Here is a 16,827-nt window from a genome sequence, read left to right on the forward strand (position 1 = left end):
AGGCATCTGATTTTCACCCTCCAGCTCAGACCCAACCTATTGAATGCACCAATACCCAATGACCAACCTACATCATACAAATCAATAACTTTTTACTTAAAATTGTCAACTTCTTATCATAAAACTACCCATCCTACTGGGACCCCATGCAGCCTGGAGTTAAAATAATCTAAAATATCATCTCTATAGGAAACATGAACTCTGCTGTTATCTACAATAGGGTGCTTAATTTTCCAGTAAACTCAGACATGATTGTCCACGTAGTCAACACAAATGATGCATGCAAAGCAGTTTGGCCAGACAAACACACAGAAAATGCAGCAGACTTACACATGTAGGAAATTATTTTTCCTCAATTCAGTGGGCCTGATAAGAACCTTGGTTCCAAGAGACATATTCATTTATACTTCATGTTATGCATGGGTCTAAATGCTTTGCTGGCTCAGCTCCAACAGAAATTGTGATGAATATGGTACCTGCTCGACCAGTGCTCGATGCAGAACCTTTCTAGTGTTACCACTGGGACTCTCTCACCCCATCTTGTCCAGCTTGTGTGCACTCCTGCAGTACCTGGAAATCTAGCTAACACAAGAACGCTGCAAGGATACAGAGCAGCATATCCATCTCTGAGAAATCAATCTCAGAGCCCAGAACCTAATTATAGCTCTGTTGGCATGGCTCAAGCTAACCAAAGCCACGGAGAAAAATCTGGTTCATAGGCATCCCCTGGGATTAGTAAATTCTCATTACAGTCATGAAAAATGCTCCCTTCTGCAAGCACACAAGGTGAGGAGGAGGCATGCACTGAGAAGGCCTTTGAAAGGCCCCCATTTAACCAAGAGTTGGACTGATCTCAAACTCTTCTGGATTAAAGCTGATGTCTGGGCTACATTCTGGGCCCTTTCCAATGCCTTAACTGGGGCAGAACACAGTTAAAAATTAGAAAATTAGAAAATGTTAGGAATCAGCAGTGATGACCTACCATATCCTTCAAAAGGGCAAGAGTGAGCCTTTTACTTCCTTGCAGAACAACAGAACAAGTACAGTTCAAATACAGTGCACTCCAACTACCAGGAGCTGATGGAGCAGCCCAGCAGCAATCAGTCCTAATCACCCTTAGGAAAGAATACTTACACCTTAGACTTCTGGATTTACATAGGCACCCCAAGATAGCTGCACCTCTTGTAAATAGCATACTCTTGGGGTACTGTCCTGGGAAAAATTGCTAACACCAGCTCACATATGGGATTTGCTCCCGTGTATTGTCCCAACCCATCCTCTGGGGGGGTCAGAAGCACCCTGGGCCCCAGATGTGCTCTTAGAAAGCCCAGGGACTGGAAGGCAACACTACAGCTGAAAATCTGCTAACAGCTGGGCTGCAACACAGCCTGTGAGCTGGGGAAAAAGCAACACATTTACTGTCAATACAGGGAAAGCTACAGAGAGGGCAGGCAGCGATCTCAGCAGCTGATGTCGACAAGGGGGGGGACACTTTAATGAGCTTTAATTCTCTTACATTCTCCCGGAATACCTGGAGTCTCAGGCGATCTCCAGAGAGCCCTCGGTGTCCTTCTCCACAACCATAGGCACAACCCAAGGACTTGACAATTTTGATCAGCATTGTGAGTGCCAGCCTATGGGTGCTGACAGATGGGCCTTCATCCTGAGGGTCACAGAGGGAAAGACGGTGTGTAACCCTGGCACAACCACTGGCATTTTGTTAGCATTTTACTTCTGACAAACTGCTTTCCATTTCTCATCTCAGGCACTCCATTACTGAGTTGCTGTTCTTGAAGTGTTCACTCCAATTATTTTTCAAGTTTAGAGACCTTGAAAAAGCTCCCATCAAAAAGTTATGCTATAAATGTGAAGTCCCTACACGCTGCTATGCACACCATTCAGAACTTACTTCAAAAAATTATCCCTGAAAAACAGAGTTGGCTTGGCTGAGTGGAAAACCAAGCATCTTTTAAAAACATCTTAGATATTATACTACTATAAATTGCAACTTCAGAGGTCAGCAATATAGCATCTCTTGTCCAATTCTCATAGCAATACTGAAAAATGTATGACTTCGAGTAATCAAATAAAAGAAACTGTGTGCACACACTGGGTTCCATTTTTCCTTTACAAGTTATGAATAATAAACCTGAAAAAAAAAAAATCATTGTGATCGAGGGTTTCAAACACTTTGTCAAGATATTGAAAATGTCCATGTCAGGCTCACAAACCCCATTTTTGGCAGCTGCTTCTCTGGAGTAGTTACAGTGCTTGAATTGCTAATCATGTTTCCTCAGCAGAATCCCAAGTGAGCACCAGAGCAAGACAGAAGGGCAGCTGCATTCACATGCATGCTCAGTCTTAACAGACATTACAGTACATTTGGAATTGTACAAAGAGAGAAGGAAGACAAACCTTTTCTTGTTTTTTGTCATTCTTCTCATATGGCCCTCCTCCTCCTCCACCACCTCCATCACCTCCGCCACCCCCACCTCCTCCACCACCTCCTTCTTCTTCTCCGTCTCCAGCTCCACTAATTGGAGGTGGCCCAAAGCCACAAGCTGAACCAGAAGCAGCCCCTTTAAGCTGGAAGGATCCTTCACTTGGTCTCTTTTCAGGGGCCTCATTTTCTTTGTTGTCGCTCTTCCTCCGAACTTTCTCCACGCAGGGCACCACGCCAAGCTGCAGTAAGCACTCCACGATGTTCAGCGCCACGTCACAAATCCGGGAACTGATGTCGTGGTTCAGAACCAAGTAAACAGCCTTCAGGACCACCTGAGAGATTCAAACATCCTATTTAAAGCCAGAATTACTTTCCCTCCAAGTAATATTTAGTGCCTGGAAATTTTAGGTTCCAGAAACTCATTACAGCGGGCACAGTACAAACTCTGAACAAATAATGCACAACCCTAAACACCAAAAGCCTACAATCTAGATGTCAGACAGGAATCCACAGGCTGAGCACTGTCAGGCTGAAAAGGAAACCATGAGATCTGTGAGCCTGAGAACACTGCTACAGTGCACCAAGAGCTGGTAAATCATTAAGGGGAAGGCAGAAAAAGTGAGGTTTAAGGTGCTGGAAGAAAGGTGCTACTCAGTATTATACTATTTTATAGGGAATTTGGTGCATGCCCCAGGAACACAGCCATTACGTAATACCACTTCAGATTTGATGTGTGCATTCCACATGCACATGCGCTCCTTGCAAGGAGTAACAGGAGTTGCAGCGTCTCAGAGGAGACTTTTAGGATATGCACAAATGTATCTGACTGACCTTTATATACTGCTGAGAGAAGTCATATAAAGAGGTGGAGGAAAAGCCCATCAAACCCCTGCTCTCAATGGTACAGCTATATTGACAGTAGAGGGACCTGGCTTTCCTCATTCCTCGCCAATTACCGAGAGATCCAGCATGCCATTCTTGTGGACAAAGCTGTTGGTTCCATCAATGTGATCCGTGTCCTCCAAGCAGCTGTAATTGATGCAGGAGTCCGTCAGGCTGCGGGGGAGGTTGGCACATGCAAGTGGCTCGTGGGGCATCTCAGGGATGGGCACCTGGTTGCAGAGCTTCCTCATGTGCTCGCTGAAGAAATCGGCGTATCCCACGTTGAACGAGGCCAGGGTAGTGTTGAAGGTTGCCACAGTGATGGTGGAGATCTGGGACCTCACTGCAGGGAGGAAAACAGCTGCCTGTAAATTCCTACCTCTGTAGATATGGAATGGAGGACTGAGCAATTTCCAGCAAAATCCAGCAGCTATTTACTGCATAGAGGCGTTAAATACCTCAACATTCCCTGTGAAACCATTAAAGATAGCAATACCAAGTTTCTGTTCACACTTTTTGTGTTGTGGTAAGGCAAGAAAATCCCAAACCATGCCTTCTCCCTGCTGATGGCCACCAATCTTTTTAACAACTGCACCAGATAAACATGAACGGTCTGAACCCCTCAAGAGACAGAGAATCCAAAAAGGAAAAAAAAAATCAATTAGTCACATACACATAGAAACAGTAACACTTCCTTCCACTTTTTTTGGGTATTTGGTATTTATCAGTGGAAGATCTGTCCTGAATTTACCTTCTTTGACTGTGTTGTCTCCATGGCTGTTTGAGGGGTCTGGCAGCTCAGAGACCAGCGTGTGATGGGAGTGCGAGTGCCTGGCGCTCAGTCCCTCCATCTCCGTCGCTGTGTCAGAGCTCCCTCTCCGGGTGAACTTTCCTAGGGCCATGAAAGAAATGGAGATTCTGTTCAGTTGCCTGAGGGGTGGCTGGCCACAGCAGCTGAGGTTAAAAATCAAAGGGTTGGAGCCTGTAAAAATCAAGGCTTTTCAGCACACTGAGAGGCAGAACCGAATATTATGGTGGAATCCCTCAAGCAGGTTCAATGTCATAGATACCAAATGGCCCAAACTCTCTGTATCATTCCACCCTTTGGGGCATGTTATAGGAATTTAGTTCCTTCTCCTCTTGCCCCTAAAAATAAGTATATTAGGATGAGGAGTGCTAAGGTAAAGGAAATCCTTCAAGAATACAAAAAAATACTGGTTAGTTAACTTAGAATCTTGAAGTAGCGAATTTTTTGGTTCAAACACTGTACCTCTGCAATATCAAGACGATATAAGCCTCACTGAGAAAATATTGTATTTATATTGTATCCGATATGCACTCCAGGATAACTGTGAATAGAACTTTTTGGCATACTAACGACATTGTTAATGATCCTAATGACACTGCTGCTAATAATTGTCACACTAATGATACTGCTGCCTCTCCAGAGATTTCTATTTTAAAGAAGAGAATGCAAGCATTCTTGGAATCTATTTGAAGCTGCACTTGTGCAATGCTTGCTACCACACAGGGAAGTGTATTCAAGTGGAACAGAGATCACTCAGTATCTACAATTCCAGTAAATGGTAGTTTCCAGAGAAAAAGTGAACTGAAGCATAAGTCATTCAAGGTCTGCTGTGAGCAGGAACCAACAGATGTGTAACGCTGCAAACAGAACCAAGGACACAGAGTGACAAAAAGACTGGATGAAGAAACAGCCCCTGTTGTTCTGTGAATGTTCATAAGAGGAACGACACGGAACCCGGGGCAGAGACAGCAGTACCTCACCTAATATGGTGGTTTGCCACCCTCCTCTCTCCATGCCACGCCGGTCCTCCCCAATTCCAGAGAAGCTGCCGAAGGAGAAAGTGCTGCGAGTGGGGGAGACATCCAAGTGATCCTCGTGGAGGAGGAAGGGAACCCCCATCCGCCGCTGCCGCTTCTTCCCGGCGTGGTGGAACGGGATTGACCCTTTGCGCTCGCGCTCCCGGTCCTCTTTGCGGCTCTTAAACTGCAGGAAGAGGAGCAGATAGAGGAGCAGTGAAGAAGCTCTGAGGCACGAAAAACAACCACTTGAGGGAATAAGGTAACACAGATCTGTTTCCCAAGTGTAGCTTTCTACTCTGAGCATTTTATCTTGTCCATTTCCCACAGCAGGATCTAATTGCATGCTGGGGTCCTGTGAGTGTTTGAGGGATTTCAGTCTTTCCCTAGGCTGGGATGGATGCCCTTGGATAATTTTATGACATTCTTTGACCTTGAGCATAGAATGGATGGAAACCCACAGCTAAGATGAGGTAAAAAAAGCCAGAAGAACTCACTGAATTAGCTGGAAGTACAGTGAGCATTTCCTCTTAAAATTCAGCACTGTTTGAGTAGCTTCCTCTCATGCAGTTTCATCAGGACAATTACTTGAATAAAGACTTCAGTATTATGTTTGGGATGTGCATATAAAAACCAATGTAATAACATACAGAATCAATTCCAATGAAAAGGGAAGATACTCTCACACATGGCATAAATATAATATATTTCAAGCAGACCTCGTGAATATATCATCCAAGCAGACCTTCAGCAGCTACTAAGGAAGACTCTGAGGTGCTGAAGCATAGGTAAATTAAAGAGCAGTTTTCTTTCAATCACCTTTTTGAAGATGTTCATGCCCAGGTCTGTGGAGAGATCTGGTACTGCTGGTCTACGCAAGTTGGTCAGTGAAACCTTGGAAAATGCCTCCGTGCTTAGTGATTTTTCTTCCTCATTACATTTTATTGTAAGATCCTGCAGCTCCCAAAAGAGGACAAGCACAAGGAGAAATAGAGGATAATCAGCTTTAAAAAAGGAGCAACTTCTTAGAACTGTCATAGGTGCACTGTAGAGGAAAAAGACCTCCAACTCATTACACAAAAAAATTTACACATTTAAAGAAAAATAAATGGACAAACAAAATTTAGAAAGATCCAGAATTATTTACTTTGTCTAACCTTTCAGTCACCAAAGCTAAAAAAGTACAGCACACTGTGGAAAGCCTCAGGCATTGCTGTCAGCCTGGTCTGCTGGCATGGAAGAACATGTTTGATTCTGATCCCAGGTATGATTCTGAGTAACTACTTTGTTACTTTTTAAAAATTATTATTATTTATTATTATTATTTATTATTATTATATTTTTATAATTATTATTATTCTTTTTTGTTATGTCTTTGAGGTCTTGGTTTATGTTGATGACCAATCATAATGGCTACTCTTTGCAAAGCATTTCATTTAAGATCTATGGCCTTAATAACAGACACATTTAAATACGTATTTTGGAACTAAACTGCAATAAGCAGCACTGTCCCTTCAAGAAACTTTGTTTTCAGAAAATTTATTTACTCACCAAGGAAATCTAAGACTTCTAAATTAGGAAATATCCTTCGCTTGTAATAACAGGTTGCTCCTTCCATCATTTTTCTTATGAAACTTCCCCCTTCCTATATCACAGAATGTCCCACAACAACAAAAACCACGAGGCTCACTCACTCCAGGTGCAGCAGAGCTTTCTCAACTCACCTCTGCACCAAACAACACAAGCTATACCTGCCTGCTGCAAAGAAGGAAATTGGCACAAACTCAGCTTCCAGCCATCTGCTCTCAATAAAGATCTAATGCCAATCTCCCATGAGATGTTTGTGCAGCTGACCCGACCGAATTCCCTCAGGGTGATTTTCTCCTGCCTAAATATCAGCTTGTTTCCAATGGAATGAGCTTTTTCTTTGCTGTCCCACCAGAAATATTCTGCTGGAAAAGTGGGTCATGTTAAAACACCTTTTTGCTTTCAGTGCAGAGATCGCCATGTGTCAGGGATAGACAAAGTGACCGCTGTGACAGGTTTAGATTCTGCCTAGCCAGACTGCAAATTGCAGTAAAGACAGCCAGCCAGCTTCTGTAGTACTCAAGTGTGCAGTTTTATGCCCAAAAATGTCCAGCAGAACCCCGTGACAGTCTTTGTAGCTGAAGCCTAACACCAGTTAATATTTGCAGTACCCAATATTGGAAATCATGTATTTTTCAGACTAATCAAAAACTACCCTTGAATCCTCTTAATTTTATCAGCACAAGAATGTAGGAGACACACAGCAGCAAGGCTCTTCTTCATCACTGTTTGTAGTACAGGTATTCTTATCACCCACTTTGCATAGATGACTAAATATTCAGAGGAGGAGTCACACATAAAATCCAGTACACAGCAAATCAGGATTCAACTCGAGCCACTCTCAACATTGAGGCCAACAAATACTCCATATAGCTTTTTTCTTAGTTTTTATAGCTCTCTGGCCTCTTCAGGCTGTAAAGCATGGTATGGATTTATTTTGGATTAAGTATCATTGTCTGTGGGTTACTGAAGTGATGTTTTAGTAGGTGGTTTAGCACTACAGCTGCATTGGTGCTATGATTAAGTTTTGTTTCTCTCTTCTACAAAGGAAGTGCAAGGCTGTAGCAGCTTGTGAATGTGTGAAGTTTCCATGTCCTACACCTGCCCTAACAGTGAATTCACTGCATACAAGTGCCATACATGTTTCCTTTATCACGTGTTGCCTGGTCTGGACCATGTTCACACCAAAGTCACTTTTCAGAGGCAGAATATATTAATTTTATTCACGCCCATCCATCCCCCTTTTCCAACAAGGAGTGCCAGAACACTGCACTTAGACTTTTCCTACTTTGCTACACAACTTACTAGGCAATACAGGGAGGATATTCCTCATGCCCTCTCAATCCCTGCTGCTTTAGCCCAACCTTTTATCTGAGATGTGATTTTACACACACAGATCCAACAGCAAGTGTGAGAGTTTTGCTGAGGCTCAGGGAGGTGCAGGATCATCAGTTTACCAGTTATCCTGATAAATTGCAGAACAATAGAAACTATGTTGGTTTGCCACAAAAATCTACTGCTCCTTGATGTGGTTTGCAGGCAGATGTGGTTTTCTTTACTCAGTTTTTGCCTGCCACTTTATATCTACCCTGCTGAAACACTGTACCAATGTTTTTGAGAAGTTCTTGATCAACCTTTGAGTATAAATGATGGCACTATATTAGGAATTTCAGATCTAGACAGAAAAATCGGACTTGAAGCATAACCCTGTGTCAGGTGAGCTTGTGAGGGCTCAGAGTACAACCCCTTGTGTTAAGAAAGAAAAAATCCTAGCCTTTGGGAGGTGGCATTCTCTGCTCTGAGCTAGCAGAATGCCTTGTCTGATGAGACTTAATGTAAGAATATCAGTAAAGTTCCTGCAGTTGGCTGGGATGAACCAGAGCCCAGCTGCTTCTGTGTGTTGCACAGGTTTCAGTCCTCAAAGCTGTAAAGAAGGGGGGCATGAGTTGAAAAGTTGCATGAATCGAAAGTTTTGCTGCCTGGAAGACCCTTTCACTTCCTCCATCACAGCTGTTCTGCTTAACAAATTGGAACCCAGGAACGGGATTCTGTTTTGGTGAAGAATGGCAAAATTTCACTGGGCTGACACAGAGGTTACCAAAAGCAATCAAACCCAGCCTTGGAGAGTCCTCACATTAACAGCTACCAAGTATCCAGTGGATTTGCCAAATGGGATTAACAAGAAAATCCTAGAGAAGTGAGATGGAATCTTCTGCAAAGCAGTCTTCTGCAAGCGAAACAGCCTAGAAAAGCAAGACATAGCCAAGTGTGTGAAAGGAAGTGTTTTTACAGCATGAAGGGAAGAACCAGGGCAACACTACTGCAGCCAGTGCCCATGTGAGACAACCTCACCCTTACTGCCTCTGTAAAACACTGACTGCACTCCCTGTTGCACTGGGAGCCAAACTTGCTGATATACAAAACAAGCAGGTTGTTACGAGCAAGAGCAAAGGGACAGAACATGCATGGAAATAGTGAAACACATCAGCAGCAATGTATTTCAATTTTCCCTCCAGGTGATGATGTTAAGGAGGGTTTTTTGTATTGCACACAGCACAGGTAGATTTCTCCACGCACAGGTAGATAAATATTGAATAGTAATTCTTATCACTGGCCTTAGTGGAGTTATGTCAAGCTTTTACAGGGATGAAATGTGTTATACAAATTACACACTAAAGTGTAATACAATTTAAACAATACTGCTGCTGCTGAGCCCTTAGAACCACAAGTAACCACCAGCTCTCATAATAATGGTAAAAATACGTGCAGATCCTGAGATCTAAAACCAACAGTAGTAATATTCATGTTGTTTATGTTTGTCTTCTAGATTTTGAACATCTGGGGTCTACTGGGCTAAAGATATTTCACCTTCCTTCCAGTCAAAATCTGTCAGAGCCCTGAAAGCAGCGATTTTAGGAAAAACACCAAGAGTTCTGAGATTTCTAATTAAAAAAAAAAGATATTTGATAGCAAAATGATCAGGTCTTTTATTTGAGTGTGTCATAAAATCTGAAGGCAAAAATAGAATCTCTGCTAAATTTTTTTAGGAGGTTCCATCAACCAAGTAAATCAGCATTTGCTGCTAAAAGCCCACATGACAGGAGAAGAGGGCACAACGTAAAAGTAAAACAAATCCACAAGGAGATAACTGAAACTGCAACAACATTCCCTTTTTATCCCTGGAACAGGTGAGCAACACTAAATAAAAAAATATTTAAGCTCAAACACAAAGATCTTTACTGCACCATGGTCAGGAGCACAGGGGTCATTGTCCAGCAAACAGGGAGAAAGATTTTTAGGCAGTTTCTCTACAGAGATTATTTTGGCAAATATAAAAAATTACGTAATAAGAATAACAGCAGCAGAAGTAACAACATGGAGAGCTTTTGCTCACTGCCACTGTTTACCGAGTCTAATTCAGTATTTTAACACAAGTGTGAGTGTGCAGTTCTGTACTAAATACAGTTCCTTTTGAGGGAACTCCAACTTTTGAGTTCCTCCATTTGAGGGAGCACACCAGAGAAGCTCAGTGGGCCCTGACCATTGCACTGTAATGCAAAGGCATTGGTAACCATTTCTTATGGCAACTGCATTAGTACATTCCCACATTAAAAAACAATGTTATCCCAGATCACCCTACATTAATTATCCCAAATCAAACCTCCAGCTTTCAGCAGTCACCAGCTCTGACCCTCTGCATCAGATTCTGCCTTCAGAACACTCATGGTTCTCAGGGTCTCTTTCTGAATCAGTGCAAGTATCTGACCTCTGTGCAAGTGAGCCAATACCTAAGCTGTGCCTATCACTGCCTGCTCAGCAATCCCCTCCCAGCACCACCACAGGAGCAGTTCTTTCCTCACTGCTGGCAGCTGCTTACCTGGGTTTTGTGGGTGTTCACCAGAGAGGGAGCAGCAGCCACCATGGAGCTGCTGCGAGGCCTTGGCAAAGGGGTGATCTCAGGCTCGGGTGGCTTCTCTGGTTTTTCCTGCAGCATGTGCCTCAGCCTCTGCAGGTAGTACATCAGTGACCACTGCGTGCCTTCCTCGGACCAGTGGGGCTGCAGCAAGCAGCGCAGCACGGCCACGTCAAAGTACGTGGCATAGCGAGACTTCTGGCACGGTGGAATCACCAAGGACACCCTGCTCCAAAAAGCAGGAGTAGAAATGTTAGTCATCAGATTCCTCATTCCTTTAGATCCTCGGCTCTCTGCATGAAGAACTGACTCTTTGGGACTAAGGAAACTGAGGAAAGCATTATTGAAGACACGGAACTGAATATTCAGCTTTCAGATCCCCAGAGGACTCCAGTACATGATATAAGGTGTTTTCTTGGATAGGGGTGCTTTCTCAAACTGTGATCTGAAGATAAACCTCCAGTACCTGTGCTAACTGAATAATTTGTTCAGCAGGAAACAGACAACCCTTCAGCATCTGATGTCCTGACACTAGTAATACATATTTAGGAATGGTTTTCACTTGCACATATCAGGCCTTACTCAAAAAAAAGTAGGCAGGGCAGCTAAGTTAGTTAACCTTTTAAGCTAGATATAATAAATTTATATTTATTATATAAATAAAAGTTACTATTATGGGCATTCTTTGCTGAGGTGTTCTAGAGAAAAGCACTCTTTAAAGCCTTCACTGTAATTTTCTTGCCCTATTAATTTCCCGATGGATTTTAATATGGAGTTTCCTAAGTATTGTAAAAATTACTGTACACAAAAGCAAGACATCTGCAGTGAGCTTCAAAAATGGGAATCTAGAAAGTTCAGATTTCAAAGTTTCAGATTTTTATGTCATTCATAGCCTATCTTTTTTACAGTAAAATGCCCCAAAATTTTTATTCCTAATCTTTCATACCACTTTTTTCCCAGCAGAGTACAACTGGCCTGATCTACCCTCTGGACAGCCACTAGCTGTCATGAGACAATCTGTCAGGAGACAATCTGTCAGAAAAGAAGCAAGTGAAAGGGACTCACAGGAATGAGAATCACATGGTAAGAGAAGGTGTGAAATTCTTTTTTTTTTTTTTTTTTGTCTGCTGAATACACATTTTGAATGTTTCCACTCTATGTCAGAAACACACTTCTGTGATCTGATTATTTCTAGGATTTTGGGATTCTGTAAAAATGAAGAGTTCTTTCATGCACTATATTCTCAGGCATTTGAGAAGCATCACAAGAACATCAAGCTGGTCTTTTGGTTTTTGCTATAAGCCATTTTTTTATTATCAGCCCTGCAAAACAGCAGGCAAACAGTGTAGGCAGGTCATCCTCATATCCAGCTAGGTACCACCACTTTCTGAACAGATGGGTCCAAGGCCACAGTCCAGAAAAGCCTTGGGGAAGAACAGCAATACTGACCAGTGGGACCTCTGAGTGCTTTGCTGGATCTCTGCCCTGTGCCTCCAAGGCAGGAACTGGCAAATGAGGAAGAAGTGTGCACTGAACAGTGACACCAGTTGGAATCACATGAACCCTGCACCATCTTACAGGTGTGGAAACAGGGGTGGAAGGCTGGGCTTGGATCAACACGTGGATCTAGAGCTCAAACTGGCAGGAGCTGGTTTGCTGGCAGCGCCACAAGGCCGTGCTGGAGGCACTTGGTGACTGCAGACCAGTCTATGTCAGCATGTGCCACACTATCCAAAATACACAGATTCAAAGTGTCTCCCCTAGTGCTGTATTCCAGCTAGAAAGGCTGCAAGCTTGACAACTTTGAAATGAGCTGTTACAAAAACCTGAAAAACTGAGTTAGGAAAGAAAACAATGTGAAATGTTTATGAATGAAATGAATGAAACGAATGTGCTGTAACATTTTCCCCACAAACCTGACATGAAGGGTGGTTTTGTCAATATTTAGGTTGTACCACATAGATTTAGCCTGCAAAAACCCAGAAGTATACTCAAAGTACCCCAGCAAAGGAAATAAAACACATCATGCCAGTAGCAGTTGTGAGAGGTTCTTTTAATTTTGCTCCCTGGTCTCTGCACTCCTATCTGTGGCACTGGCAAACCTGAGGCATGACACAGGCTGGAGCAGGGCATGTTCTCCTTATGAAATATTAATAAATAAAGTCCCTCCTGCAAAGTCTATTTCCCCAGCAGCCTGTTCAATGTAGCAGCTGGGTAAAGGGCTGTGGTTTATCTGCCTCAGGATTAAACTGTATCATCTCTACATGGAGAATCACACTGAGCGACACTTTGCCAGGATTACAACAAGCAGTTTGTTTCAACAGTTTCTGAAGAACCAGAAATTAAACTCTGTAGTTCATTCAGAGGAAAATCTAGTGCTTGTATAATCAGCTCATGGTTGCCTGTGACTGCAGGGAAAGTGGAAATGCAGCCTTCTTTCAACCCTTGGCCAAGGACAAAGGAATACTTTGGCTGTTGGTAAGCAGAGTAAACAACATTTGTTCCACAGTTATCTGTTGCTTGGTAACCAAAGCTCCCTGTACAGTTTTAACTCATCAATGAGTTCTGCAAATGAGGAGGCATAATGATGCTCTCTTCAAAGCCTGTCTGAAGCTTCATCCCCATGGCAACCACCAGACCCTGCTTGACAAATTGATCACCTGATTCTGTCTTCTTAAGAGGCTGCTTATTTTTTTTACAGCTGTGCACTCTCTGAGCAGCAGTGTTCACACACAGAAAGGCAGCTCTGTCCCCACCTTCAGTTTTACTGGCTCACATTAATGCAAATTAAATACAGATCCAGAACTGACAACAGGCTTGATAAAAAATCCCAAGGGAAGCTTCCTGATAGTATGAGAGCCTCAACAAATAGCTTTTTCCTTTGCATCAGTGAAAGGATGCCCTGAGTTCCCATCTGAGAGATCAGAGTTGTCCCTAGCTGATATCCAGAAAATCACTCTATCCTGTAATTCTGTCACTGTAATGACGCCATTTCTTAAGACTGCAGTGTTTTGGATATGACATTTCTCAAAAGAGATAAGCAACAGGGCCAGAGTTTTCAGGTGTTTAAGTGGCACTCCTAAATCCATAGAGAAGTTAAAATTTTAGCCCTCCCTCTCCAAAATATCTGAAAATACTCATCAGCCTGATTTACTCAATGGCACTACTGAGCATCCAGCACTACTGGAAATTCAGTTCTGCCTTTGTGTGCCCAAATCTAGATGAATTTATTAGTGCCAAGCTGGAAACCACAGCCTGAGCCACAAGCTGGACACAGTTGCACAGCTGTGCTTCTTGGTTAGTCTGTTCCTACTTTTTTGGGTCGGTAGTCTAAAGCCAGCTTTGCAGCAGGATGCAAAGGAGGCATAATGAAGGCAAAGGAGAGAGGCTTGCAGAAGTTCTTTGCTTGGGGGAAAGGAAATCTGGCCAGAAGGAAACCAGATAATATTCCAGTTGCCTGAAGCTGAATCTAGCCTAGCAGGGGTGAACCTGAAGGTTATTTTTTGAGTCTTTAATGACCAGAAATTAACATCCTAGGAAAGACCAAAGAAATTATCCCAACAGGCCAGCTAAAGATTTCTCTGAAGAAAGCAGCATTGAGTAACAAGTGCTGCCATCTTTTTCATCACCCAGAATTGCAATTTGTTTAATTAAGAATTTGGTACAAACATCCAGCACCCTCAGCATGTCCAGACAAAAGTGGATTCAAGATGGACTTGTGTGATCTCCACCACTGAATCACAGGAGCCCAAGTTTCACCTGAAGGTCTTTGTACCTGGGATGTGCAGTACTTCTCTCCTGGGAGGTTTGGGAGGACACACTTCCATCCAAGGAGTTTCCAGGATGACATGCTGAAACAGAAGCCTTTGGAGGTACGGGATCTGGCTGTGCTGTCTCACAGACCACCTGCAGTCCCTTCAGATAGTTATAAAAAAGAAAATTGGTATATAAACATATTTCTCTCTCCCATGTTAGTTTTATAACTGCAATTTGAGCTCAGACATGACCTTACTTACACCATAATACCACGGAAAAACATCAAGCCTGGGGCTTCTCAATACGAGGCATTGTACAGGCAAAGGATATACCGTACATTGTATATCTCCTCTCACCCAGGAGAATAATTTGGGATGGACGGGACCTTAAAATCAAGCTCCAACCTTCCTGCCATAAACAAGATCAGGCTTCCATCCTGTAAGACAGGATAAGGCCAAGGAGATCCAGACAGATACACCCCATACCCATAGCCTTACCTTGAAGATCTGTGAATAACTGTGATTTCTGGAGATGGAATACTTTAGGGTGGTAACTGCAAGTACTCTTTCAACATTTATTCCCCCCTCCCTCAGCATCTTATTCAAGTTTGTCAAATCTTAGTGTAGAATTTACCTCAGTACGTCCGCTGTCCAGATTAGGGGATTCACAAGTCATGCTCTGATTATTGGTGGGAGAACTTCTCTTGGCTGAGAAAAGAAGTCAAAGCAGGACATTTCAGGAAATGCCTCCTACACGATAATGCACCTGTTATAAAGTATTATAATAAAAGGATAATCCACAAAACAAAACCAGCATCTATCTGCTGCAAGCTTCCTAGGCATTAGTCACAGCCATAAAAAGAAAACAGGACTGGGTTAGTTTTTTTAGTTCTTTCCATTGTCAACAGCACTGTCTACTGAAAATCTGTACTTCTTTAAAATTAAATTTGAATATAAATTTCATCCTAAATCCATTCACCATCAATTGTGTTTTCCTGTGCAGAGTAGTGCCTTTTACTTTGGAGCTCTTCATCCTATTTGTACATATTTTTAGGTGCTTTTTTAGGCTAGATCTCTCAAAATGTATTGTGATTTCCAACTGGCCAAATGCCTTCAGAACAGGAAATACATGGATGTCACACAGAAAGTTCGATCTGTAATACTGTTGAACACCAAGGGTATCACACAGACTAGGATGACAAGTCTTGAAAACCTGCTGAAATATCCTGTGCAGATGTGACTTTGAATCAGACTGACTGCAAAACAAATATTGCAAAGCAGCTTCATTAGATTTTTTATTCGTTGTTTGAAGGAAAACTGAAATAGATTTTACTTTCTTTTTTCCCAGTTTGAGAAAATGCTAAGATAGCAGCATCTTCCTAGACATAAAAGACCTTATTCCAGTTAGTATTTCTGTCCTGCTGAAATATTTCCTCGCTGTTGTGAGATACTGTCTTCACCCTTCTTAGGAGCTAAGGAAGATAAAGCTAACAGAAATTATATGAGGCTGACAGAAATGATAACTCTACTGAAAAGTTATTAATTTCCTATTTGTGCTGATTCTCCCATCTCCTATTTAATTACTGTGTAAATGTCAGTTGACTCTCAGGGGAAACAACCTTAAACTACTTTAAAGTTTGACTAGTTCCTGCAGGACCAACATATTTCTTCATGTACGAGGGCTACAGAACGTAAGGGCAGCATCAGGCAGGCAAAGGTGAAGGTTCCCCAGATCTCAGGATCTACATTACCACAATGCAAAGTCACAGACCTGTGATGATGTTCCTGATGGGTTTTACAAGAGCATTGAAGGCAGAAACTTCAGGCTGCCTGTGTTCCCACATTGGCTGCCAAATAACAAGGCCACTAGCCAACCGGAATGTCAGGTCAGACTCCTTCAAAAGAAAAACAGAATTTGTTTCCAGTCAGCCAAACATTTCTCTGATGCACAGATCTTACAATATTGTGCAGTTGTCCAGTCAGTACATGCTAACTCAAGGGCTTCTGACAATACTCAGCAGGCTCTATACATGTCACTTATGGCTAGTAAAACATCACAGGGAAATTTCAGTCCAAAAATATACAAAGGTTTCTTTTCATATGAAATTTCTGTTCTAGTCAATGAACTCTATTTTTTTTTCCAGGACATTGAGCTGTAATAGAAAAGGCCATTCCTGTCACAAAGTATCCCTTTTAATTATACGTAACCACTTTATGTTTAGCATTCAAGCTCAACTTTAGTATTTACACTCTAAGACTTGAACTTCTTCCCCAAAAGAATAAGAACACTAAATATTAAAGCATTACTTAGAAACTGAGGAAACATTTAACAGATTACTATGAAGCAGTGGTATACATGACTGTTATCATCAGCCTTGTTAGTACCTCAACTCTGTCAATACACAGAGACACTGGTACTACTT

At 42.4% G+C, this 16,827-nt stretch overlaps 1 protein-coding gene across 14 annotated transcripts in view; it reads right to left on the minus strand.

Moving 5' to 3' along the window:
- UNC80 (unc-80 subunit of NALCN channel complex) overlaps positions 1-16,827 on the minus strand; it is a 120,623-nt gene that overhangs the window by 92,287 nt on the left and 11,509 nt on the right. For 10 of the 14 annotated variants that reach the window (XM_086896018.1, XM_086896017.1, XM_086896011.1 and 7 more), the window contains exons 5-14: positions 16,176-16,299; positions 15,039-15,112; positions 14,425-14,564; positions 10,614-10,875; positions 5,969-6,103; positions 5,114-5,336; positions 4,077-4,217; positions 3,400-3,668; positions 2,416-2,775; positions 1,517-1,663 (exon numbers count right to left, since the gene is read on the minus strand). In XM_086896018.1, the coding sequence (XP_086752144.1) occupies positions 1,517-1,663; positions 2,416-2,775; positions 3,400-3,668; positions 4,077-4,217; positions 5,114-5,336; positions 5,969-6,103; positions 10,614-10,875; positions 14,425-14,564; positions 15,039-15,112; positions 16,176-16,299 (1,875 nt within the window). Of the gene's footprint in view, positions 1-1,516; positions 1,664-2,415; positions 2,776-3,399; positions 3,669-4,076; positions 4,218-5,113; positions 5,337-5,968; positions 6,104-10,613; positions 10,876-14,424; positions 14,565-15,038; positions 15,113-16,175; positions 16,300-16,827 lie in introns of those variants that run through there. The other 4 variants (XM_086896013.1, XM_086896021.1, XM_086896012.1 and 1 more) reach the window with 2 other exon arrangements.

Source organism: Cyanistes caeruleus, chromosome 7 (genome assembly GCF_971803275.1).
Source record: "Cyanistes caeruleus chromosome 7, bCyaCae1.hap1.1, whole genome shotgun sequence".
Taxonomy (NCBI): domain Eukaryota; kingdom Metazoa; phylum Chordata; class Aves; order Passeriformes; family Paridae; genus Cyanistes; species Cyanistes caeruleus.